The sequence below is a fragment of the Somniosus microcephalus genome, chromosome 12, assembly GCF_052327205.1.
Source record: "Somniosus microcephalus isolate GS21.2 chromosome 12, FLI_Smic_1.0, whole genome shotgun sequence".
NCBI lineage: Eukaryota > Metazoa > Chordata > Chondrichthyes > Squaliformes > Somniosidae > Somniosus > Somniosus microcephalus.
In genome coordinates, this window is record NC_140998.1 from 218,143,263 (window position 1) to 218,169,758 (window position 26,496).

The 26,496-nt window shown below is 52.1% G+C and overlaps 2 protein-coding genes across 3 annotated transcripts in view; one reads left to right on the forward strand and one right to left on the reverse strand.

Moving 5' to 3' along the window:
* Positions 1–6,420, forward strand: part of aaas (achalasia, adrenocortical insufficiency, alacrimia) — a 42,818-nt gene extending 36,398 nt beyond the window's left edge. The window contains exons 13-16 of one of the 2 annotated variants that reach the window (XM_086004058.1): positions 2,780–2,848; positions 4,747–4,828; positions 4,943–5,027; positions 5,871–6,420. In XM_086004058.1, coding sequence (XP_085860184.1) covers positions 2,780–2,848; positions 4,747–4,828; positions 4,943–5,027; positions 5,871–6,008 — 374 coding nt within the window. In that variant the 3' untranslated portion in view covers positions 6,009–6,420. Of the gene's footprint in view, positions 1–2,779; positions 2,849–4,746; positions 4,829–4,942; positions 5,028–5,870 lie in introns of those variants that run through there. The other variant, XM_086004059.1, reaches the window with a different exon arrangement.
* A 2,772-nt stretch (positions 6,421–9,192) lies between these two features.
* Positions 9,193–26,356, reverse strand: LOC147110127 (MYG1 exonuclease-like). The gene is made up of 7 exons (XM_086004061.1): positions 26,204–26,356; positions 18,134–18,246; positions 12,026–12,185; positions 11,086–11,235; positions 10,776–10,898; positions 10,262–10,443; positions 9,193–9,475 (listed from the first exon to the last, which is right to left on the reverse strand). The coding sequence occupies exons 1-7, from the start codon at positions 26,336–26,338 to the stop codon at positions 9,295–9,297; spliced, it is 1,044 nt and encodes a 347-aa protein (XP_085860187.1). The 5' UTR covers positions 26,339–26,356; the 3' UTR covers positions 9,193–9,294.
* Between the last annotated feature and the right edge of the window lie 140 nt (positions 26,357–26,496).

The following is a 26,496-nucleotide window of genomic DNA, read 5'->3' on the forward strand; positions in this document are numbered from 1 at the left end:
CCAGACAGCTCTGTGATAGGACCCGCAGTCCCCGGGCCCAGACAGCTCTGTGATAGGACCCACAGTCCCCCAGACAGCTCTGTGATAGGACCCACAGTCCCCCAGACAGCTCTGTGATAGGACCCGCAGTCCCCCAGACAGCTCTGTGATAGGACCCGCAGTCCCCCAGACAGCTCTGTGATAGGACCCGCAGCCCCCCAGACAGCTCTGTGATAGGACCCGCAGCCCCCCAGACAGCTCTGTGATAGGACCCGCAGTCCCCCAGACAGCTCTGTGATAGGACCCGCAGTCCCCCAGACAGCTCTGTGATCGGACCCGCAGTCCCCCAGACAGCTCTGTGATAGGACCCGCAGTCCCCAGACAGCTCTGTGATAGGACCCGCAGTCCTCCAGACAGCTCTGTGATAGGACCCGCAGTCCTCCAGACAGCTCTGTGATAGGACCCGCAGTCCCCGGGCCCAGACAGCTCTGTGATAGGACCCGCAGTCCCCCAGACAGCTCTGTGATAGGACCCGCAGTCCCCCAGACAGCTCTGTGATAGGACCCACAGTCCCCCAGACAGCTCTGTGATAGGACCCGCAGTCCCCCAGACAGCTCCGTGATAGGACCCGCAGTCCCCCAGACAGCTCTGTGATAGGACCCGCAGTCCCCCAGACAGCTCTGTGATAGGACCCGCAGTCCCCCAGACAGCTCTGTGATAGGACCCACAGTCCCCCAGACAGCTCTGTGATAGGACCCGCAGTCCCCGGGCCCAGACAGCTCTGTGATAGGACCCGCAGTCCCCCAGACAGCTCTGTGATAGGACCCGCAGTCCCCGGGCCCAGACAGCTCTGTGATAGGACCCACAGTCCCCCAGACAGCTCTGTGATAGGACTCGCGGTCCCCCAGACAGCTCTGTGATAGGACCCGCAGTCCCCCAGACAGCTCCATGATAGGACCCGCAGTCCCCCAGACAGCTCTGTGATAGGACCCGCAGTCCCCCAGACAGCTCTGTGATAGGACCCGCAGTCCCCCAGACAGCTCTGTGATAGGACTCGCGGTCCCCCAGACAGCTCTGTGATAGGACCCGCAGTCCCCCAGACAGCTCTGTGATAGGACCCGCAGTCCCCCAGACAGCTCTGTGATAGGACCCGCAGTCCCCCAGACAGCTCTGTGATAGGACCCGCAGCCCCCCAGACAGCTCTGTGATAGGACCCGCAGTCCCCCAGACAGCTCCGTGATAGGACCCACAGTCCCCCAGACAGCTCTGTGATAGGACCCACAGTCCCCGGGCCCAGACAGCTCTGTGATAGGACCCACAGTCCCCCAGACAGCTCTGTGATAGGACCCACAGTCCCCCAGACAGCTCTGTGATAGGACCCGCAGTCCCCCAGACAGCTCTGTGATAGGACCCACAGTCCCCCAGACAGCTCTGTGATAGGACCCGCAGTCCCCCAGACAGCTCTGTGATAGGACCCGCAGCCCCCCAGACAGCTCTGTGATAGGACCCGCAGCCCCCCAGACAGCTCTGTGATAGGACCCGCAGTCCCCCAGACAGCTCTGTGATAGGACCCGCAGTCCCCCAGACAGCTCTGTGATCGGACCCGCAGTCCCCCAGACAGCTCTGTGATAGGACCCGCAGTCCCCAGACAGCTCTGTGATAGGACCCGCAGTCCTCCAGACAGCTCTGTGATAGGACCCGCAGTCCTCCAGACAGCTCTGTGATAGGACCCGCAGTCCCCGGGCCCAGACAGCTCTGTGATAGGACCCGCAGTCCCCCAGACAGCTCTGTGATAGGACCCGCAGTCCCCCAGACAGCTCTGTGATAGGACCCACAGTCCCCCAGACAGCTCTGTGATAGGACCCGCAGTCCCCCAGACAGCTCCGTGATAGGACCCGCAGTCCCCCAGACAGCTCTGTGATAGGACCCGCAGTCCCCCAGACAGCTCTGTGATAGGACCCGCAGTCCCCCAGACAGCTCTGTGATAGGACCCACAGTCCCCCAGACAGCTCTGTGATAGGACCCGCAGTCCCCGGGCCCAGACAGCTCTGTGATAGGACCCGCAGTCCCCCAGACAGCTCTGTGATAGGACCCGCAGTCCCCGGGCCCAGACAGCTCTGTGATAGGACCCACAGTCCCCCAGACAGCTCTGTGATAGGACTCGCGGTCCCCCAGACAGCTCTGTGATAGGACCCGCAGTCCCCCAGACAGCTCCATGATAGGACCCGCAGTCCCCCAGACAGCTCTGTGATAGGACCCACAGTCCCCCAGACAGCTCTGTGATAGGACCCGCAGTCCCCCAGACAGCTCTGTGATAGGACTCGCGGTCCCCCAGACAGCTCTGTGATAGGACCCGCAGTCCCCCAGACAGCTCTGTGATAGGACCCGCAGTCCCCCAGACAGCTCTGTGATAGGACCCGCAGTCCCCCAGACAGCTCTGTGATAGGACCCGCAGCCCCCCAGACAGCTCTGTGATAGGACCCGCAGTCCCCCAGACAGCTCCGTGATAGGACCCACAGTCCCCCAGACAGCTCTGTGATAGGACCCACAGTCCCCGGGCCCAGACAGCTCTGTGATAGGACCCACAGTCCAGTTTAATGTTATCACTGGTGGGGGTGGAATTAACCTCATGGCCACGTTGCTGTTACTCTCTAACTGTCCCTCGCCCTCGGGCCCCCCCATGCCCTCCCTCCCGTTTCTCCCCCAGTCTCTCCTCTCCCTCCCTGCCCTCTGTCCCTCCTCCTTGCCCTCTGTCCCTCCTGTGCTGAATGTTTCTGAGGGTTTGGTGTGTGTTTTGCAGTGTCGGTGGGGAGGTGCAGTCAATGGTGTGGGATCCGAAGTGGTGAAAGACTTGCGGTCCTTCTCAAAGGTAACCACGCTCGCTCGCTGTCTGTCTGTCTGTCTCTCTCTCTCTCTCCCTGTGTCTCTCCTCTCTCCCTGTGTCTCTCTCTCTCCCTCCCTCTGTGGGTCTCTCTCTCCTCCCTCTGTGTCTCTCTCTCCCTCCCTCTGTGTCTCTCTCTCCCTCCCTCTGTGTCTCCTCTCCTCCTCTGAGTCTCTCTCTCCCTCCCTCGTGTCCTCTCTCTCCCTCCCTCTGTGTCTCTCTCTCCTCCCTCTGTGTCTCTCTCTCCTCCCTCTGTGTCTCTCTCTCCCTCCCTCTGTGTCTCTCTCTCCCTCCCTCTGTGGTCTCTCTCTCCCCCCTCTGTGTCTCTCTCTCCTCCCTCTGTGTCTCTCTCTCCTCCCTCTGTGTCTCTCTCTCCCTCCCTCTGTGTCTCTCTCCTCCCTCCCTCTGTGTCTCTCTCTCCCCTCCCTCTGTGTGTCTCTCTCTCCTCCCTCTGTGGTCTCTCTCCCTCCCTCTGTGTGTCTCTCTCCCTCCCTCTGTGTGTCTCTCTCCCTCCCTCTGTGTGTCTCTCTCCCTCCCTCTGTGTGTCTCTCTCCCTCCCTCTGTGTGTCTCTCTCCCTCCCTCTGTGTGTCTCTCTCCCTCCCTCTGTGTCTCTCTCCCTCCCTCTGTGTGTCTCTCTCCCTCCCTCTGTGTGTCTCTCTCCCTCCCTCTGTGTGTCTCTCTCCTCCCCCGTGTGTCTCTCTCCCTCCCCCCGTGTGTCTCTCTCTCCCCCCGTGTGTCTCTCTCTCCCCCGTGTCTCTCTCTCCCCCCGTGTGTCTCTCTCTCCCCCCGTGTGTCTCTCTCTCCCCCGTGTGTCTCTCTCTCCCCCCCGTGTGTCTCTCTCTCCCCCCGTGTGTCTCTCTCTCCCCCCGTGTCTCTCTCTCTCCCCGTGTGTCTGTCTCTCTCTCTCCCCGTGTGTCTGTCTCTCTCTCCCCCCGTGTGTGTGTCTCTCTCTCCCCGTGTGTGTCTCTCTCCCCGTGTCTCTCTCTCTCCCCGTGTGTGTCTCTCTCTCTTCCCGTGTGTCTCTCTCTCTCTCCCTGTGTGTGTCTCTCTCTCTCTCTCCCTGTGTGTGTGTCTCTCTCTCCCTCTCCCTGTGTGTGTCTCTCTCTCCGTGTGTGTGTCTCTCTCTCCCCGTGTCTCTCTCTCCCCGTGTGTCTCTCTCCCTGTGTGTGTCTCTCTCCGTGTGTGTCTCTCTCTCCCTCTGTGTCTCTCTCTCTCCCTCTGTGTGTGTCTCTCTCTCTCCCCTCTGTGTGTCTCTCTCCGTGTGTCTCTCTCTCCGTGTGTGCGTCTCTCTCTCCCCGTGTGTGTCTCTCTCCGTGTGTGTCTCTCTCTCCCTCTGTGTGTCTCTCTCTCTCCCACTGTGTCTCTCTCTCTCCCTCTGTGTGTGTCTCTCTCTCTCCCTCTGTGTGTCTCTCTCCGTGTGTGTCTCTCTCTCCGTGTCTCTCTCTCTCCCTCTGTGTGTCTCTCTCTCTCCCACTGTGTCTCTCTCTCTCCCACTGTGTGTGTCTCTCTCCCTCCGTCTGTGTGTGTCTCTCTCTGTCTCTCTCCCTCCCTCTGTGTCTCTCTCTCCCTCTGTGTGTGTCTCTCTCTCTCTCCCTCCGTCTGTGTGTCCTCTCCCTCTCCCTGTGTGTGTCTCTCTCTCCCTCTGTGTGTTTCTCTCTCCCTCCGTCTGTGTGTCTCTCTCTCTCTCCCCCTGTGTGTGTCTCTCTCTCTCTCTCTCCGTGTCTCTCTCTCTCTCTCTCCCCCTCTGTGTGTCTCTCTCTCCCTCCGTCTGTGTGTCTCTCTCTCTCCCTCTGTGTCTCTCTCCCTCCGTCTGTGTGTGTCTCTCTCTCTCTCCCCCTCCCTCTGCCGGAGGAGGGAAGCTCATTCCATTTTTGTCTTGTTCCAGGTGATCACGTCCCCCCCACCTCCATGCCGATGATAGCAGTCTTTAAAACCCGCCTGTGGCCTGTATTTGAGCTCCTGCCGTGGTGCGTAGTAATATGTTTCCCGTTAACAGCGTGTTCACCGTCTCTCCCCCCTCAGTGTCTGTATTCAGGGGGAGTCGATTCAATTACTGATCATTGTCTCCTTTTCTCTCCCAGTGGCTTCATTCAGAGTGAAATAGGTTCCACTCCTCAGTTCATCAGCTTCAATCCCAACTTCGCCAAGGGAGCCCTGCTCACTGTGGTAAGTAAGCACCGATCACGCCCCCCACTCTGCGATAATCCACCGTTCACCTCCTTAAACACGCTCGCCTCTCTGTAACAAATGGACAGACTGAGCCCCACACACCCACAGCAGGAAGGCTCCAGGCTCCAGCCCCGGCCTGTGCCGATCTGGGGTGATGGGGCATTAGGGACTACCGTGGCCCTCGGTGCCCCTGAGCTAGGAAGGGATTAAATCAGCCAGAGATCCTGATCGCGATCCCACCCTCACACACCCCCCACCTAGAAAGGAGATGCGGGTCTGTGATGCCCCTCGCAGTCGAATAACTGCCGGTGACCCGATCTCCCCCCCCCCCCCCCCCCCCCCCCCCACCGCATTCTGTGCTGAGCTAACCATCTCTGCTGGGGTCGGTACCGAGGGTGCAGTAATTGGCCTCAGGATCCCGGGGGGTCACGGCCAGAGGTGAGCCCCAGGTTAGCGCAGGCTGACTGATGGGGGAGGGGGAACGGGGGGGAATCCCTCCCACGTTGGGCCGCGCCCGCCTCGGCTCCGTGAGCTGTGCTGGGACTGCTGCACAGGGGCGTCGGACCGCTATTTAAAGAGACAGTCCATCCATTGTTTGACGTGGAGCTGACTAGTTAAAGAGACAGGGGGGACAGGTTTATTGTGGAGTGAACCGCTGGCTGACTCTGGCACTGACCCTCGGACTGAGGGCCGAATCACTTGACCCAATGATTGACACTGGACCCCGAGACTGACCCCCCTGTAACTGACGCTCAGACTGAGGGCCGCGTCCCTCCACCCCGGGACTGGCGGTGTGTGTTCTCTCTCTCCCCTAATCTCTGTTCTCTTCTTCCTTCGCAGGGTTGGTCCACGGGCAGGATCTCCAACATCCCCTTCTACTTCGTGATCGCCCAGCACTTCCGGCCCAGCACAGGCTGCAGCCCAGCCCTCGTCTGTTCCAGCAGCTGCGCGTCTCGTGACCTCTTCTCCGAGCTGTGACCCTCCCGCCCACCTCCCTGGGGAACCTCTCTCCGCCTCCCCTCCGGCAGCCTCTCCCCTCCAGCCACCTCCTGTGATCATCCCAGGGAGCCTCTCTCCTCCGGCCACCTCCCCAGGGAGCCTCTCCCCTCCGCCCACCTCCCCAGGGAGCCTCTCCTCTCCAGCCACCTCCTGTGATTCTCCCCTCCGGCTACCTCCTCGGGGAGCCTCTCACCCCCTGCGATCATCCCAGGGAGCCTCTCTGCTACCGCCTCCTGCGATTATCCCAGAGAGCGCCTCTGCTCCCGCCTCTTCCCCTCCTCGATCCGCGACCTGTCAGCCTCCATCACCCAGGGCAGCAGGAGTCGCTGATTTTATCTGTCTGAATTGTATCAGAAATTAAAAAAAACACTGACTAGCAAACTGAGAACAACCGGTAGCCTCTGAATGTCAGGAGAGCGAGGGGGACCCTGCTCTGTCGGTGCGAGGGGTCCCTGCGTTCTGTGTCTCTGGGTGTGTGCAGGGGGTCTCAATGTGTGCGGGGCGGTCCCTGCGATCTGTCTCTCTGGGTGTGTGTGGAGTGCGGGTTCCCTACGCTGTCTCTATTTGGGTGTGTGCGGGGGGGGGGGGGGGGGGTGGTCTGGGTGTGTGCAGGGATCTCGTTGTGAGCAGGCGGTCCCTGCGCTCTGTGTCTGCGGGTGGTCCGTGCGATCTGTCTCTGGGTGTGCGCAGAGTGGGGGTTCCCTACGCTGTCTCTCTCGGTGTGCGCGGGTTCCCTACGCTGTCTCTCTCTGGGTGTGCGTGGAGTGGGGGTTCCCTGCGCTGTCTCTCTCTGGGTGTGTGCGGAGTGGGGGGGTTTCCCTACGCGCTCTCTCTGGGTGTGCGCGGAGTGGGGGTTCCATACGCTGTCTCTCTCTGGGTGTGTGGGGAGGTCTCTGTGCTCTGTGGGTGGTCTGCGCGGAGTGGGGGGTCCCTGCGCTTTGTGGGTGGTCTGTGCGATCTGTCTCTCTGGGTGTGCATGGAGTGGGGGGTCCCTACGCTGTCTCTCTCTGGGTGTGCGCGGAGTGGGGGTTCCCTACGCTGTCTCTCTGGGTGCGGGGGGGTTCCCTACGCTCTCTCTGGGTGTGCGCGGAGTGGGGGTTCCCTACGCTGTCTCTCTGGGTGCGGGGGGGTTCCCTACGCTCTCTCTGGGTGTGCGCGGAGTGGGGGTTCCCTACGCTGTCTCTCTGGGTGTGTGTGGAGTGGGGGTTCCCTACGCTGTCTCTCTCTGGGTGTGTGGGGGGGTCTCTGTGGGTGGTCTGTGCGGAGTGGGGGGTCCCTACGCTGTGTCTCTGGGTGTGTGCGGAGTGGGGGTTCCCTACGCTGTCTCTCTGGGTGTGCGCGGAGTGGGGGTTCCCTACGCTGTCTCTCTGGGTGTGCGCGGAGTGGGGGTTCCCTGCGCTCTGTCTCTCTCTGGGTGTGCGCGGAGTGGGGGTTCCCTACGCTGTCTCTGGGTGGTTGGGTGGTCCCTGCTGTGTCTCTAGATGAAAGCAGAAAATTACAGAGGCATTGACAGATTATTTATATGTACTTCCAGAAGGCATTTGATCAAGTCCCGCATAAGAGACTGTAAACTAAGTTTGAAGCCCGTGGAATTGAAGGGAAATTATTGACCTGGTTGGGAAAGTAGCTGGGCGGCAGGAGACAGTAGGGATAATGGGGAGGTACACAAATTGGCTGGATGTCACTAGTGGTGTCTCGCAGGGCTCTGTTTTAGGGCCTCAACTATTCAGCAACGACTTAGATGAAAGGATAGAAAGTCACGTATCTAATTTGCCGATGACGCAAAGATAGGCGGCACTGTAGGTGGAAGCATAAAATTACACAGGGATATCGACAGATTAAGCGAATGGGCCAATGGATTTCAATGTAAGTGTGAGATCATCCACTTTGGACCTAAGAAGGATATAACCGAGTACTTTCTAAATGGTGAAAAGCTAGAAACAGTGGATGTCCAGAGAGACTTGGGGGGTCCAGGTAGATCATTAAAATGTCATGAACAGATACAGAAAATAATCAAAAAGGCTAATGGAACGCTGGCCTTTATATCTGGAGGACTAGAATACAAGGGGGTAGAAGTTATGCTGCAGCTGTACAAAGCCCTGGTCAGACCACACCTGGAGCACTGGGAGCAGTTCTGGGCACCACACCTTCGGAGGGATATATTGGCCTCGGAGGGAGTGCAGCGCAGGTTTACCAGAATGATACCCGGACTCTAAGGGGTTAAGTTACGAGGAGAGATTACACAAACTAGGGTTGTATCCCCTGGAACTTAGAAGGTTAAGGGGTGATCTGATTGAAGTTTTCAGGATATTAAGGAGAACTGATGGGGTAGAGAGAGAGAAACTGTTTCCGCTGGTTGGGGAGTCTCGGACTAGGGGACAGAGTCAATTAGAGCCAGACCTTTCAGGGGTGAAGTTAGGAAACACTTCGACACACTAAGGGTGGTAGAAGTTTGGAACTCTCTTCCGCAAACGGCAATTGATACTGGGGGGGTCAATTTTAAAGTTGAGATTGATAGCTTTCTGTTAACTAAAGGGTATTAAGGGATACGGGGCAAAGGTGGGTAGATGGAGTTAGGTCACAGATCAGCCATAATCTCATTGAATGGCAGAACAGGCTCGAGGGGCTGAATGGCCTCCTCCTGTTCCTAATGTAACAGTCTCAAGGGGGGGGCTGAATGGCCTCCTCCTGTAACAGGCTCGAGGGGGACTGAATGGCCTCCTGTTCCTGATGTAACGGGCTCGAGGGGCTGAATGGCCTCCTCCTGTTCCTAATGTAACAGGCTCGAGGTGGGCTGAATGGCCTCCTCCTGTTCCTAATGTAACAGGCTCGAGGGGCTGAATGGCCTCCTCCTGTTCCTAATGTAACAGGCTCGAGGGGCTGAATGGCCTCCTCCTGTTCCTAATGTAACAGGCTCAAGGGGGGCTAAATGGCCTCCTCCTGTTCCTAATGTAACAGGCTCGAGGGGGGCTGAATGGCCTCCTCCTGTTCCTAATGTAACAGGCTCGAGGGGCTGAATGGCCTCCTCCTGTTCCTAATGTAACAGGCTCGAGGGGGGCTGAATGGCCTCCTCCTGTTCCTAATGTAACAGGCTCAAGGGGGGCTAAATGGCCTCCTCCTGTTACTATCGGTTATTAAAAGGACTCACAGCCTACACCACACACAGTTTGATGAATAGATTTTATTTCTGTACAGGTTCCAGTGACGGCCACGGCTCTCGCACTCCACGTGGGACGGCCGGCGCCAATCAGCTCGGTTCACACGCTCACATCCCGTTGACCCCGGCTGCCCGGCGAAGGGTCGCTCGCGCCATCTCCAGCGCCCCCTCCTTGGTCACGTTCCCTCCGATGAATCCACTGGCGTGGACGAAGATGCAGCCCGCTATCCCGCTGAGAGCGGAGAGCTCTGCGTCTCTCACCCCCTGCCATTCCTCCAGCAGCGAGAGCCTGGAATACACACAGACTGAGTGAGTGAGTTACAGGCCAGGGTCTAATCCAGGGGTTCGGGGGGTTTATATAGATTAACAGATACCCAGGAGTGAGTTACAGGCTGGAATCTAATCGGGGGGGGGTTTATATATAGAATAACAGATACCCTGGAGTGAGTTACAGGCTGGAATCGAATCCAGGGGTTCGGGGAGTTTATATATAGAATAACAGATACCCGGGAGTGAGTTACAGGCTGGAATCTAATCGGGGGGTTCGGGGGTTTATATATAGAATAACGGATACCCGGGAGTTGGTTACAGACTGGAATCTAATCGAGTGGTTTATATATAGAATAACAGATACCCGGGAGTTGGTTACAGACTGGAATCTAATCGAGTGGTTTATATATAGAATAACAGATACCCGGGAGTTGGTTACAGACTGGAATCTAATCGGGGGTTTATATATAGAATAACAGATACCCGGGAGTGAGTTACAGACTGGAATCTAGTCGAGGGGTTTGGGGGGTTTATATATAGAATAACAGATACCCGGGAGTGAGTTACAGGCTGGAATCTAATCGAGGGGTTTGGGGGGTTTATATATAGAATAACGGATACCCGGGAGTTGGTTACAGACTGGAATCTAATCGGGGGGTTTATATATAGAATAACAGATACCCGGGAGTGAGTTACAGACTGGAATCTAGTCCGGGGGGGGGGGGGTTTATATATAGAATAACAGATACCCGGGCACTTTAATTGCCCCTCGTGACCGGTGCTCCGCATCCCCAGTGACCCCCACCTGTTGTGGAAGGTTCCAAGTCTATGAGGCACACACTGGACCCGCCATTGACCTTGCTGATCCGTGAACAGCACAAACTTGATGGGTGTGTCGACCTGCAGCTCCTTCTCCAGCTCGAAGAGATGTTCCTTCCACGGGCAGCCGCCCTTCACCAGAACCACAATCTCCCCACTCGCATCCTCCTGAAAGAGAGAGCGCAAAACTGGGACTCAGACCGACTCTGGATCACCGGGACTGGACCAGGACTGACACTGGATCACTGGGGCTGGGCTGACCCACTGGGACTGGACCAGGGCTGACATGGGATCCACCGGGACTGGACCTGGACTGACACGGGATCCACCGGGACTGGACCAGGACCGACGCTGGATCACTGGGACTGGACCAGGACTGACACTGGACCCACCGGGACTGGACTAGAACCGACACTGGACCCACCAGGACTGAACCAGGAATGCACTCACCGGCTCTCTGTCCTTGCTCAGTAACCCCCGTGCGCTCTCCGGGCACTTACCTTAAACCGGCCCCGAATTGCATCCTCGACCAGGGCCCGAGCCGGGAGCCAGGACTTGTGGTAAAATTCCAGCCTGTCCAGGAACTCCGAGCCCACCAGTTTCAGGGCCTTGGTGAATCCGGCCTGGAATGGAGAAGAACCAGGGTGAGATACGCTGGCCGGAGAGAAAGCAGCAGGAAAAGAAAAAAGCAGAAAGACTCGCATTTCTCCAGCGCCTTTCACCACAGCAGGACGTTCCAAAGCACTTTTTGCAGTGTCTCTGTTGTAATGTGGGAAACAGCAATGTGATAAATGATCTGTTTCAGCTCACCTCTGTGTCCTGAACCTCTGCGTTCCAGGGGGGGTTGAGGTGTGCGATGCGGGAGCTCAGGTTGGTGTTCATGGTGTATCGGGGCTCTCCCTCGTACTGAGAGATCCCGTTATCGATCGCATCGATTTCCTCCACAAAGTTCTCGTAAAGCTGTGGGACACGGAGGGAGAGACACAGAGGAGGAGGGAGGGAAGAGGAGGAGGGAGGGAAGAGGGGAAGGGGAGGGAAGGAGGGGGGGAAGAGGAGGGAGGAAGGAGGGGGAGAAGAGGAGGGAGGAAGGAGGGGGAGAAGAGGAGGGAGGAAGGAGGGGGAGAAGAGGAGGGAGGGGGAGAAGAGGAGGGAGGGGGGGAGAAGAGGAGGGAGGGGGGGAGAAGAGGAGGGAGGGGGGGAGAAGAGGAGGGAGGGGGGGAGAAGAGGAGGGAGGGGGGGAGAAGAGGAGGGAGGGGGGGAGAAGAGGAGGGAGGGGGGGAGAAGAGGAGGGAGGGGGGGAGAAGAGGAGGGAGGGGGAGAAGAGGAGGGAGGGGGAGAAGAGGAGGGAGGGGGAGGAAGAAGGAAGAGGAGGGAGGAAGAGGAGGGAGGGGGAGGAAGAGGAGGGAGGGGGGAGGAAGAGGAGGGAGGGGGAGGAAGAGGAGGGAGGGGGAGGAAGAGGGGGGAAAGAGGAGGGAGGGAGGTGGGGGGGGAAAGAGGAGGGAGGGTGGGGAGGAGAAGAGAGTCACAGAGATCAGTTAAACAGGGCTGGTCCCAGAATGTCACCATATCACCATCACCCTCAGACACAACTCTCCTCAACTCTCAAATCTCCGTCCCTTTACACCGACTTCTCCCCCAACCCTCCGTTAAACCTGCGGACCAAAGTTTGCCCAGCGATCACCCGCGCGCGGGACTCGGGATTTCCACCGGCGAGCAGCTCGGCCCGGCCCTCCCCGGGCTCCTCACCCACCTTGTCGTGGAGCACGGCCAGTTGCGGGTCGGTCCCGTCCAGCTGCAGGACCTGGGCCAGGATCCGTCTCCCGAAGTGGAGGTAGACGAGCCCGGCGCTACTCAGCTTGGTCACCCAGCGGGACTCCGGCCTCAGCGTGGACATACTCTCCGAGAAAGACCTGCGGAAAAAGCAGACGGTGAGGATCGAGGAGGCAGAGATCACCACAACAGGAGGCCGTTCAGCCCCCCTCGAGCCTGTTATATTAGGAACAGGAGGAGGCCGTTCAGCCCCCCTCGAGCCTGTTACACAGGAACAGGAGGAGGCCATTCAGCTCCTCGAGCCTGTTACATTAGGAACAGGAGAAGGCCATTCAGCCCCCTCGAGCCTGTTGCACAGGATCAGGAGGAGGCCGTTCAGCCCCTCGAGCCTGTTACACAGAATAGTGAGAGGAAACAGGGAACCACAGGCCAGTTAGCCTGACATCAGTTGTAGGGAAAATGCTGGAATCCATTAGTAAGGACATGGTAACAGGGCACTTAGAAAATCACAATATGACTGGGCAGGATCAACACAGTTTTATGAAAGGGAAATTGTGTTTGACAAATCTGTTAGAGTTTTTTGAGAGTGTAACTGCAAGGGTAGATAAAGGGGAACCAGTAGATGTAGTGTATTTGGGTTTTCAGAAGGCATTCGATAAGGTGCCACATAAAAGGTTGTTACACAAGATTACGGCTCATGGGATTGGGGGTAATATAGTAGCATGGATAGAGGATTGGTTAATGGACAGAAAACAGAGAGTAGGAGTAAACGGGTCATTTTCGGGCTGGCAGGCTGTAACTAGTGGGGTGCCGCAAGGATCAGTGCTTGGGGCCTGAGCTATTCACAATAGACGTGACTGCTGCCAACTAAATGAATTGGTTGCGCATGTGCAATTTTTCGGTGGTTCTGAGTGGGGAAAAAAAACCTGTTAGGTGAAACCATGCTCGTTGCTCCGTGAAGAGGCTGTCACAGTTATATCGGAAGTGCTTACTTTGTATGGGTTCGATTAATATTTTAATCGGGATGAAACTTTATAAAATAGCGTGGACGCCATGCCGTCTGGAGAAAGTTCGGCGGCTCGCTTTGAAAGAAACTGAATCCATGCTAAAGGATCCCAAGTGTAAAGTGAACAGTGAATGTGAACATTCTTATCTATCTAATCGTAGCCAGAGAATCACCTACAGCGGCTTCTCTTCCCGCTCCCGCATCGTTTCCTCTGGTGTTCCCCAAGGATCTAGCCGTGGCCCCCCCTCCTATTTCTCATCTACATGCTGCCCCTTGGCGACATCATCCGAAAACACGGCGTCAGTTTCCACATGTACGCTGACGACACCCAGCTCCACCTCACCACCCCTTCTCTCGACCCCTCCACCGTCTCCAAGTTGTCAGACTGCTTGTCCGACAGACAGTTCTGGATGAGCAGAAGTTTTCTCCAAATAAATAATGGGAAGAGCGAAGCCATTGTTTTCGGTCCACCGCCACAAACCTCCGTTCCCTCGCCACTGACTCCATCCCTCTCCCTGACGTCTGTCTGAGGCTGAACCACACTGTTCGCAACCTTGGTGTCATATTTGACCCGGAAATAAGCTTCCGACCACATAGAAGATAGGAGCAGGAGTAGGCCATTCGGCCCCTCGAACCTGCAATGTGATCATGGCTGATCATCCAAATTCAGTACCCTGTCCCTGCCTTCTCCCCATATCCCTTGATCCCTTTAGCCTTAAGAAATATATCTAACTCCTCCTTGAATATATTTAATGAATTGGCCTCAACTTCTGTGGTAGAGAATTCCACAGGTTCACCACTCTCTGGGTGAAGAAATTCCTCCTCATCTCAGTCCTAAATGGCTTACCCCTTATCCTTAGACTGTGACCCCTGGTTCTGGACTCCCCCGCCATCGGGAACATCCTTCCTGCATCTAGTCTGTCTAGTCCTGTTAGTATTTTATAAGTTTCAATGAGATCCCCTCTCATTCTTCTAAACTCCAGCGAGTATAAGCCCAATTGACCCAATCTCTCCTCATACGTCATTCCTGCCATCCCAGGTATCAGCCTGGTGAATCTTCGCTGCACTCCCTCCATGGCAAGAACATCCTTCCTCAGATAAAGTGACCAAAACTGCACACAATACTCAAGGTGTGGTCTCACCAAGGCCCTGTACAACTGCAGCAAGACATCCTTGTTCCTGTACTCGAATCCTCTCGCTACGAAGGCCAACATACCATTTGCCTTCTTAACCGCCTGCTGCACCTGCATGCTTACCTTCAGCGACTGGTGCACAAGGACACCCAGGTCTCGTTGCACTTCCCCTTCTCCCAATCTATTGCCGTTCAGATAATAATCTGCCTTCCTGTTTTTGCCACCAAAGTGGATAATCTCGCATTTATCCACATTATACTGCATCTGCCATACATCTGCCCAATCACCCAACCTGTCCAAATCATACTGGAGTTTCTCGGCATCCTCCTCCTCATAACAAAGACCGCCTATATCCACCTCCGTAACATTGCCCATCTCCGCCCTTGCCTCAGCTCATCCGCTGCTGAAACCCTCACCCATGTCTTTGTTACCTCTAGACTTGATTATTCCAGCGCACTCCTGGCTGGAATCCCACGTTTTACTCTACATAAACTTGAGGTCGTCCAAAACTCGGCTGCCCGTGTCCTAACTCGCACCGTGTCCCGTTCGCCCATCGCCCCCTGTGCTCGCTGACCTACACTGGCTCCTGGTTAAGCAGCGCCTCGATTTCAAAATTCTCATCCTTGTTTTCAAATCCTTCCATGGCCCTCCTCGCCCCTCCCTATCTCTGTAATCTCCTTCAGCCCCACATATCCGCGCTCCTCTAATTCTGTTATAATCGCTCAACCATTGGTGGCCGTGTCTTCAGCCGCCTGGGCCCTAAGCTCTGGAATTCCCTGCAACAGAAGGCAGAGAGTTGGGATAAATGGTTCATTCTCAGACTGGCAATCAGTAACTAGTGGTGTTCCGCAGGGGTCAGTGCTGGGTCCCCAACTCTTTACAATCTACATTAACGATTTGGAGGAGGGGACCGAGTGTAACATATCAAAGTTTGCAGATGATACTAAGATGGGAGGGAAAGTAGTGAGTGAGGAGGACATAAAAAACCTGCAAGGGGACATAGACAGGCTAAGTAAGTGGGCAGGGATTTGGCAGATGGAATACAATACTGGAAAGTGTGAGGTTATGCACTTTGGCAGGAAAAATCGTAGAGCAAGTTATTATCTTAATGGCAAGAAACTGGAAAGTACTGAAGTACAAAGGGATCTGGGGGTCCTGGTGCACGAAACTCAAAAGGTTAGTATGCAGGCGCAGCAAGTGATTAAGAAGGCCAATGGAATGTTGGCTTTCATTGCTAGGGGGATAGAATATAAAAATAGGGAGGTATTGCTTCAGTTGTACAAGGTATTGGTGAGACCGCACCTGGAATACTGCGTACAGTTTTGGTGTCCATACTTAAGAAAAGACATACTTGCTCTCGAGTCAGTACAAAGAAGGTTCACTCGGTTAATCCCGGGGATGAGGGGATGGACATATGAGGAGAGGTTGAGTAGATTGGGACTCTACTCATTGGAGTTCAGAAGAATGAGAGGCGATCTTATTGAAACATATAAGATTGTGAAGGGGTTGGATCGGGTGGATGCGGGGAGGATGTTCCCGATGATGGGTGAAACTAGAATTAGGGGGCATAGTCGTAGAATAAGGGGCTGCTCTTTCAAAACTAAGATGAGGAGGAACTACTTCACTTAGAGGGTGGTAGGTCCATGGAATATGCTGCCCCAAAAAGCTGTAGAAGCTACATCATTACATAAATTTAAAACAGAAATAGACAGTTTCCTAGAAGCAAAGGGAATTAAGGGTTACGGGGAGCGGGCAGGAATTTGGACATGAGTCTAGGTTCGGATCGGACATGGCCCTGTGGGTGGCGGAGCGGGCCCAGGGGCCGTGTAGCCTGATCCTGCTCCTATTTCGTGTGTCTAATTCTGTTAGATTCAGGAGATGGTTCTGTGATAGTGGATTGGCGGTTAGGATCAGATCAGCCATGATCTTATTGAATGGCGGAGCAGGCTCGAGGGGCCGATTGGCCTACTCCTGCTCCTATTTCTTATGTTCTTATGTAAACCTCTCCGCCTCTCTCTCCTTTAAGACGCTCCTTAAAACTCCCTCTTTGACCAAGCTTTTGGTCACCTGCCCTAATTTCTCCTTATGTGGCTCGTGTCAAATTTTTTCTCTTAAAATATTCCAGTGCAGCGCCTCGCAACGTTTCACGACGTTAAGGGCGCTACATAAGTACAGGTTGTTGTTGGTAAGTGTGAAGGTTAATGATGAGTTTAATGCATTTCTACCAAACAAATAAATCTCCGCGACCCCCCCCCCCGGGAAACGACTATACATGAACACTTAAACCAACCCGTGATATTATTATATACATTATTATTAAATCACCGCAAAACGCTTCTGTGCGACTTCCCATTCGTTGGCAGCGGTCATTGAGATTTACAATCTATATTAATGACTGCAACAGGACATAGAAAGGCTAGCAGAATGGGCAGACAAGTGGCAGATGCAATTTAATACAGAGAAGTGTGAGGTGATGCATTTTGGCAGAAGGAACAGGGAGAGGCAATATACACTTCATGGCACAGTTTTAAAGAGTGTGCAGGGACAGAGGGACCTGAGAGTTAATGTGTATAGGTCCCTGAAGGTGGCAGGACATGTTGAGAGAGTGGTTAACAAAGCATATGGAATCTTGGGCTTCATAAATAGAGGTATTGAGTACAAAAGTAGAGAAGTTTATGCTGAACCTTTATAAAGCGCTGGTTAGGCCACAACTGGAGTATTGCATCCAGTTCTAGTCACCACACTTTAGGAAGGATGTGAAGGCCCTTGAGAGGGTGCAGAGGAGATTTACCAGAATGGTTCCGGGGATGGGGGGGATCTTAGCTACACGGACAGGTTGGAGAAGCTGGATTTGTTTTCATTAGTGCAAAGGAGGTTGAGGGGTGATTTGATCGAGGTGTACAAGATTATGACAGGTTTGGATAGGCTAGATGGGGAAAGGCTGTTCCCACTAGTTGATGGTACAAGGACTAGGGGACACAGATTTAAGGTTTTGGGCAAGAGATACGGGGGGGGGGATGTGAGGAAAAACTTTTTTACGCAGCGAGTGGTGATGACCTGGAACTCGCTGCCGACGGAAGTGGTGGAAGCGGAGACACTCGATGTTTTCAAGGGGAGGCTGGGTAGGCACTTGAGGGAAATAAACTTGCAGGGCTACGGGGAGAGAGCGGGGGGGAATGGGACTGACTGGATCGCTCGAGAGAGAGAGCCGGCACGGACTCGATGGGCCGAATGGCCTTCTGTGCCGTTATGACTATGACTTAGATGAGGGGACCGAGTGTAATGTATCCAAGGTTGCATGATGATACAAAGCTAGGTGGGAAAGTAAGCTGTGAGGAGGACACAAAGAGGCCTCAGAGGGATATAGACAGGGAGTGGGCAGTAAGGTGGCAGGTGGAGTATAAAATGGGGAAATGTGAGGTTATTCACTTCGGTAGGAAGAATGGAGCAGCAGAATATTTTTTTAATGTTGATGTTCAGAGGGATTTGGATGTCCTTGTACACAAATCACAGAAAGTTAACATGCAGGTACAGCAAGCAATTAGGAAGGCAAATGTTAGGTTAGCCTTTATTGCAAGGGGGTTGGAGTATAAGAGTGAGGAAGTCTTGCTCCAATTGTACAGGGCCTTGGTGAGACCACACCTGGAGTACTGTGCACAGTTCTGGTCTCCTTATCTAAGGAAGGACATACATGCCCTAGAGGCAGTGCAACGAAGGTTCACTAGATTGATTCCTGGGATGAGGGGATTGTCCTATGACGAGAGATTCAATAGATTGGACCTAAGCTCTCTGGAGTTCAGAAGAATGAGAGGTGATCTCATTGAAACATACAATATTCTGAAGGGGATTGACCGGGTAGATGCTGAGAGTCTACCTGCTCCCTCCGTGTACACTGGTGTTGTGCAGGAGCTTTATATCTCGCTATCTGCGATGGGCAGGCTATGCTTACCTCTGATGGTGGTCATATCGGTGCCTCTCAGGGTCATACACCCCTCCCACGTCCACCACCAGCTCACACTTCGCCAGCAGTTCAGGATCCCGCGTTCGAATTATCTCCGCATTCTGGGAACGAGACACAGAGTCACCCTTACCCTGAATAAACAGCGACTCTGTACAGTTACACAGTGAGTGACCCTTACCCTGAATAAACAGTGACTCTGTACAGTTACAGTGAGTGACCCTTACCCTGAATAAACAGTGACTCTGCACAGTTAGTGAGTGACCCTTACCCTGAATAAACAGCGACTGTACAGTTACACAGTGAGTGACCCTTACCCTGAATAAACAGTGACTCTGTACAGTTAGTGAGTGACCCTTACCCTGAATAAACAGTGACTGTACAGTTACAGTGAGTGACTCTTACCCTGAATAAACAGTGACCCTGTACAGTTACAGTGAGTGACCCTTACCCTGAATAAACAGTGACCCTGTACAGTTACACAGTGAGTGACCCTTAACCTGAATAAACAGTGACTCTGTACAGTTACACATTGAGTGACCCTTACCCTGAATAAACAGTGACTCTGTACAGTGATAGTGTGACCCTTACCCTGAATAAACAGTGACTCTGTAGTTACACAGTGAGTGACCCTTACCCTGAATAAACAGTGACTCTGTACAGTTACAGTGAGTGACCCTTACCCTGAATAAACAGTGACTCTGTACAGTTACAGTGAGTGACCCTTACCCTGAATAAACAGTGACTCTGTACAGTTACACAGTGAGTGACCCTTACCCTGAATAAACAGTGACTGTACAGTTACACAGCGAGTGATCCTTACCCTGAATAAACAGTGACTATGTACAGTTACACAGTGAGTGACCCTTACCCTGAATAAACAGTGACTCTGTACAGTTACACAGTGAGTGACCCTTACCCTGAATAAACAGTGACTCTGTACAGTTAGTGAGTGACCCTTACCCTGAATAAACAGTGACTCTGTACAGTTAGTGAGTGACCCTTACCCTGAATAAACAGTGACTCTGTACAGTTACAGTGAGTGACCCTTACCCTGAATAAACAGTGACTCTGTACAGTTACAGTGAGTGACCCTTACCCTGAATAAACAGCGACTCTGTACAGTTACAGTGAGTGACCCTTACCCTGAATAAAGTGACTCTGCACAGTTAGTGAGTGACCCTTACCCTGAATAAACAGTTAGTGAGTGACCCTTACCCTGAATAAACAGTGACTCCGTACAGTTACACAGCGAGTGACCCTTACCCTGAATAAACAGTGACTCTGTACAGTTACAGTGAGTGACCCTTACCCTGAATAAACAGTGACTCTGTACAGTTACAGTGAGTGACCCTTACCCTGAATAAACAGTGACTCTGTACAGTTACAGTGAGTGACCCTTACCCTGAATAAACAGTGACTGTACAGTTACACAGCGAGTGATCCTTACCCTGAATAAACAGTGACTATGTACAGTTACACAGTGAGTGACCCTTACCCTGAATAAACAGTGACTCTGTACAGTTACACAGTGAGTGACCCTTACCCTGAATAAACAGTGACTCTGTACAGTTAGTGAGTGACCCTTACCCTGAATAAACAGTGACTCTGTACAGTTAGTGAGTGACCCTTACCCTGAATAAACAGTGACTCTGTACAGTTACAGTGAGTGACCCTTACCCTGAATAAACAGTGACTCTGTACAGTTACAGTGAGTGACCCTTACCCTGAATAAACAGCGACTCTGTACAGTTACAGTGAGTGACCCTTACCCTGAATAAAGTGACTCTGCACAGTTAGTGAGTGACCCTTACCCTGAATAAACAGTTAGTGAGTGACCCTTACCCTGAATAAACAGTGACTCCGTACAGTTACACAGCGAGTGACCCTTACTCTGAATAAACAGTGACTCTGTACAGTTACAGTGAGTGACCCTTACCCTGAATAAACAGTGACTCCGTACAGTTATCCAGTGAGTGACCCTTACTCTGAATAAACAGTGACTCTGTACAGTTACAGTGAGTGACCCTTACCCTGAATAAACAGTGACTCCGTACAGTTACAGTGAGTGACCCTTACCCTGAATAAACAGTGACTCTCTACAGTTACAGTGAGTGACTCTTACCCTGAATAAACAGTGACTCTGTACAGTTACACAGTGAGTGACCCTTACCCTGAATAAACAGTGACTCTGTACAGTTACAGTGAGTGACCCTTACTCTGAATAAAGTGACTCTGTACAGTTACACAGTGAGTGATCCTTACCCTGAATAAACAGTGACTATGTACAGTTACAGTGAGTGACCCTTACTCTGAATAAACAGTGACTCTGTACAGTTATACAGTGAGTGACCCTTACTCTGAATAAAGTGACTCTGTACAGTTACACAGTGAGTGACCCTTACCCTGAATAAACAGTGACTCTGTACAGTTACACAGTGAGTGACCCTTACCCTGAATAAACAGTGACTCTGTACAGTTAGTGAGTGACCCTTACCCTGAATAAACAGTGACTCTGTACAGTTAGTGAGTGACCCTTACCCTGAATAAACAGTGACTCTGTACAGTTACAGTGAGTGACCCTTACCCTGAATAAACAGTGACTCTGTACAGTTACAGTGAGTGACCCTTACCCTGAATAAACAGCGACTCTGTACAGTTACAGTGAGTGACCCTTACCCTGAATAAAGTGACTCTGCACAGTTAGTGAGTGACCCTTACCCTGAATAAACAGTTAGTGAGTGACCCTTACCCTGAATAAACAGTGACTCCGTACAGTTACACAGCGAGTGACCCTTACTCTGAATAAACAGTGACTCTGTACAGTTACAGTGAGTGACCCTTACCCTGAATAAACAGTGACTCCGTACAGTTATACAGTGAGTGACCCTTACTCTGAATAAACAGTGACTCTGTACAGTTACAGTGAGTGACCCTTACCCTGAATAAACAGTGACTCCGTACAGTTACAGTGAGTGACCCTTACCCTGAATAAACAGTGACTCTCTACAGTTACAGTGAGTGACTCTTACCCTGAATAAACAGTGACTCTGTACAGTTACACAGTGAGTGACCCTTACCCTGAATAAACAGTGACTCTGTACAGTTACAGTGAGTGACCCTTACTCTGAATAAACAGTGACTCTGTACAGTTATACAGTGAGTGACCCTTACTCTGAATAAAGTGACTCTGTATAGTTACACAGTGAGTGATCCTTACCCTGAATAAACAGTGACTATGTACAGTTACAGTGAGTGACCCTTACTCTGAATAAACAGTGACTCTACAGTTATACAGTGAGTGACCCTTACTCTGAATAAAGTGACTCTGTACAGTTACACAGTGAGTGACCCTTACCCTGAATAAACAGTGACTCTGTACAGTTAGTGAGTGACCCTTACCCTGAATAAACAGTGACTCTGTACAGTTACAGTGAGTGACCCTTACCCTGAATAAACAGCGACTCCGTAGTTACACAGCGAGTGACCCTTACCCTGAATAAACAGTGACTCTGTACAGTTACAGTGAGTGACCCTTACCCTGAATAAACAGTGAATCTGTACAGTTACAGTGAGTGACCCTTACCCTGAATAAACAGTGACTCTGTACAGTTACAGTGAGTGACCCTTACCCTGAATAAACAGTGACTCTGTACAGTTACACAGTGAGTGACCCTTACCCTGAATAAACAGTGACTGTACAGTTAGTGAGTGACCCTTACCCTGAATAAACAGTGACTATGTACAGTTATACAGCGAGTGATCCTTACCCTGAATAAAGTGACTCTGTACAGTTACACAGTGAGTGACCCTTACCCTGAATAAACAGTGACTCTGTACAGTTACACAGTGAGTGACCCTTACCCTGAATAAACAGTGACTCTGTACAGTTAGTGAGTGACCCTTACCCTGAATAAACAGTGACTCTGTACAGTTAGTGAGTGACCCTTACCCTGAATAAACAGTGACTCTGTACAGTTACAGTGAGTGACCCTTACCCTGAATAAACAGTGACTCTGTACAGTTACAGTGAGTGACCCTTACCCTGAATAAACAGCGACTCTGTACAGTTACAGTGAGTGACTCTTACCCTGAATAAACAGTGACTCCGTACAGTTACACAGCGAGTGACCCTTACTCTGAATAAACAGTGACTCTGTACAGTTACAGTGAGTGACCCTTACCCTGAATAAACAGTGACTCCGTACAGTTATACAGTGAGTGACCCTTACTCTGAATAAACAGTGACTCTGTACAGTTACAGTGAGTGACCCTTACCCTGAATAAACAGTGACTCCGTACAGTTACAGTGAGTGACCCTTACCCTGAATAAACAGTGACTCTCTACAGTTACAGTGAGTGACTCTTACCCTGAATAAACAGTGACTCTGTACAGTTACACAGTGAGTGACCCTTACCCTGAATAAACAGTGACTCTGTACAGTTACAGTGAGTGACCCTTACTCTGAATAAACAGTGACTCTGTACAGTTATACAGTGAGTGACCCTTACTCTGAATAAAGTGACTCTGTACAGTTACACAGTGAGTGATCCTTACCCTGAATAAACAGTGACTATGTACAGTTACAGTGAGTGACCCTTACTCTGAATAAACAGTGACTCTGTACAGTTATACAGTGAGTGACCCTTACTCTGAATAAAGTGACTCTGTACAGTTACACAGTGAGTGACCCTTACCCTGAATAAACAGTGACTCTGTACAGTTAGTGAGTGACCCTTACCCTGAATAAACAGTGACTCTGTACAGTTACAGTGAGTGACCCTTACCCTGAATAAACAGCGACTCCGTAGTTACACAGCGAGTGACCCTTACCCTGAATAAACAGTGACTCTGTAGAGTTACAGTGAGTGACCCTTACCCTGAATAAACAGTGAATCTGTACAGTTACAGTGAGTGACCCTTACCCTGAATAAACAGTGACTCTGTACAGTTACAGTGAGTGACCCTTACCCTGAATAAACAGTGACTCTGTACAGTTACACAGCGAGTGACCCTTACCCTGAATAAACAGTGACTCTGTACAGTTACAGTGAGTGACCCTTACCCTGAATAAACAGTGAATCTGTAGTTACAGTGAGTGACCCTTACCCTGAATAAACAGTGACTCTGTACAGTTACACAGCGAGTGACCCTTACCCTGAATAAACAGTGACTCTGTAGTTACACAGCGAGTGACCCTTACCCTGAATAAACAGCGACTCCGTAGTTAGTGAGCGATCCTTACCCTGAATAAACAGTGACTCTGTACAGTTACACAGTGAGTGACCCTTACCCTGAATAAACAGTGACTCTGTACAGTTAGTGAGTGACCCTTACCCTGAATAAACAGTGACTCTGTACAGTTACAGTGAGCGACCCTTACCCTGAATAAACAGTGACTCTGTACAGTTACACAGTGAGTGACCCTTACCCTGAATAAACAGTGACTCTGTACAGTTAGTGAGTGACCCTTACCCTGAATAAACAGTAACTCTGTACAGTTACACAGCGAGTGACCCTTACCCTGAATAAACAGTGACTCTGTACAGTTACACAGCAAGTAACCCTTACCCTGAATAAACAGTGACTCGTAGGTCCTTTGCAGTCAGAATCAGGGGAATTTATAATGGGGAACAAAGAAATGGCAGACCAATTAAATACATATTTTGGTTCTGTCTTCACAAAGGAGGACACAAATAATCTCCCAGAGATGCCGGGGAACATAGGGTCTGATGAAAGGGAGGAACTGAAAGAAATCAGTATTTGTAGGGTAATGGTGCTAGGGAACTTGATGGGATTGAAGGCCGATAAATCCCCAGGGCCTGATAATCGACATCCTAGAGGACTTAAGGAAGTGGCCCTAGAAATAGTTGATGCTTTGCTGATCATCTTCCAGCATTCGATATAATCTGGAACAGTACCCATGGATTGGAGGGTAGCTAATGTTACCCCACTATTCAAAAAAGGTGGTAGAGAGAAAACGGGGAATTACAGACCGGTAAGCCTGACATCGGTAGTGGGGAAAATGCTAGAGTCCATTATAAAAGATGTAATAGCAGAGCACTTGGAAAACAGTGACAGGATCGGACAAAGTCAACATGGATTTACAAAAGGTAAATCGTGCTTGACTAATCTACTGGAATTTTTTGAGGATGCAATTGGTAAAATTAATAAGGGAGAACCAGTGGATGTGGTGTATTTGGACTTTCAGAAGGCTTTCGATAAGGTCCCACATAAGAGATTAGCGTGTAAAGTTAAGGCACATGGGATTGGGGGCAAGGTATTGACTTGGATAGAGAACTGGTTGGCAGACAGAAAGCAGAGAGTTGGAATAAAGGGGTCTTTTTCCGAGTGGCAGGCAGTGACTAGTGGGGTACCGCAGGGATCGGTCCTTGGGCCCCAGCTATTCACAATATATATTAATGATCTAGACAAGGGAACTAGATGTAATATCTCCAGATTTGCAGACGACACAAAGCTGGGTGGGTGTGTGTGCTGTGAGGAGGATGCCGAGAAACTCCAGGATGATTTGGACAGGTTGGGCGATTGGGCAAAAGCATGGCAGATGCAGTATAATGTGGATAAATGCGAGGTTATCCACTTTGGTGGCAAAAACAGGAAGGCAGATTATTATCTGAATGGCAATAGATTGGGAGAAGGGGAAATGCAACGAGACCTGGGTGTCCTTGTGCACCAGTCGCTGAAGGTAAGCATGCAGGTGCAGCAGGCGGTTAAGAAGGCAAATGGTATGTTGGCCTTCGTAGTGAGGGGGTTTGAGTACAGGAACAAGGATGTCTTGCTGCAGTTATACAGGGCCTTGGTGAGACCACATCTTGAGTCTTGTGTGCAGTTTTGGTCGCCTTATCTGAGGAAGGACATTCTTGCCATGGAAGGAGTTCAGCGAAGATTCACCAGGCTGATACCTGGGATGGCAGGAATGACGTATGAGGAGAGATTGGGTCAATTGGGCTTGTACTCGCTGGAGTTTAGAAGAATGAAAGGTGATCTCATAGAAACTTATAAAATTCTAACAGGATTGGACAGACTAGATGCAGGAAGGATGTTCCCGATGGTCGGGGAGTCCAGAACCAGGGGTCACAGTCTAAGGATAAGGGGTAAGCCATTTAGGACAGAAATGAGGAGGAATTTCTTCACCCAGAGTGGTGAACCTGTGGAATTCTCTACCACAGAAGGTAGTAGAGGCCAATTCACAAATATATTCAAGAAGGAGTTGGATATATTTCTTAAGGCTAAAGGGATCAAGGGGTATGGGGAGAAAGCAGGGTTATGTACAGTTACACAGTGAGTGATCCTTACCCTGAATAAACAGTGACTTTGTACAGTTACACAGTGAGTGATCCTTACCCTGAATAAACAGCGATTCTGTGCAGAGACACCAAGTACCAAGTCCTGGAGAACCCTGGAGAGGCCGAGTCCTGGGGGTAACCCCGGGAGATGCCAAGTACCAAGTCCTGGGGAAGGGGACCCCCAGAGACACCAAGTATGGGGAAGGGGATCCCCCAGAGACACCAAGTACCAATTCCTGGGGAGGGGAACCCCAGAGACACCAAGTACCAATTGCTAATTCCTGGGGGGACCCCCAGAGACACCAAGTTCTGGGGAGGGGGAACCCCAGAGACACCAAGTACTAAGTCCTGGGGAGGGGGAACCCCTAGAGACACCAAGTTCTGGGGAGGGGAAACCCCCAGAGACACCCAGTAGCAATTCCTGGGGCGGGGGAACCCCCAGAGACACCAAGTACCAAGTCCTGGGGGGAACCCTGACACCAAGTACCAATTGCTAATTCCTGGGGGGACCCCAGAGACACCAAGTACCAATTCCTGAGGAGGGGGAACCCCCAGAGACACCAAGTACCAAGTCCTGGGGGATACCCTGACACCAAGTACCAATTGCTAATTCCTGGGGGGGAACCCTGACACCAAGTACCAATTGCTAATTCCTGGGGGGAACCCTGACACCAAGTACCAATTGCTAATTCCTGGGGGGTACCCTGACTCCCATCCTCCCAGTAAATCGAGCCCCAGGCCCCCTGGCCTCACCTGATATTCGGGCAGCAGCCGCAGAAGGAAGCAGGCCAGCGCCTCGTCGCAGTGGAAGGTGCCGTTGTGGGTGCCGATCCTGGGCCGCGACATGAGGCCGGAGCAGCGGCGGAAACAAAGAGCCAGAACCGGCATCCGGAACCCCCACTAGAGGCACGCCGGCTCAGCCCGGACCACTTCCGGCCGCGCCATCTTTCCTACTGGCAAAAAAAAAACCACGCCTCACCCGCTGGGCCGCGCCATCTTTAGTGCTGGCACCCACCATCAGTCAATGTGGCTCTTCTGTAACATGA

Bases quoted from the DNA above. Each gene is read 5' to 3' on its own strand.
- LOC147110127 (XM_086004061.1), bottom strand. From the start codon at position 26,338: ATGCCGGTTCTGGCTCTTTGTTTCCGCCGCTGCTCCGGCCTCATGTCG. The intron at 18,247-26,203 runs GTGAGGCCAGGG...TCTCGTTCCCAG, and splicing joins GGCTGCTGCCCGAATATCAG to AATGCGGAGATAATTCGAAC. The intron at 10,444-10,775 runs GTAAGTGCCCGG...TCTCTCTTTCAG, and splicing joins CAATTCGGGGCCGGTTTAAG to GAGGATGCGAGTGGGGAGAT.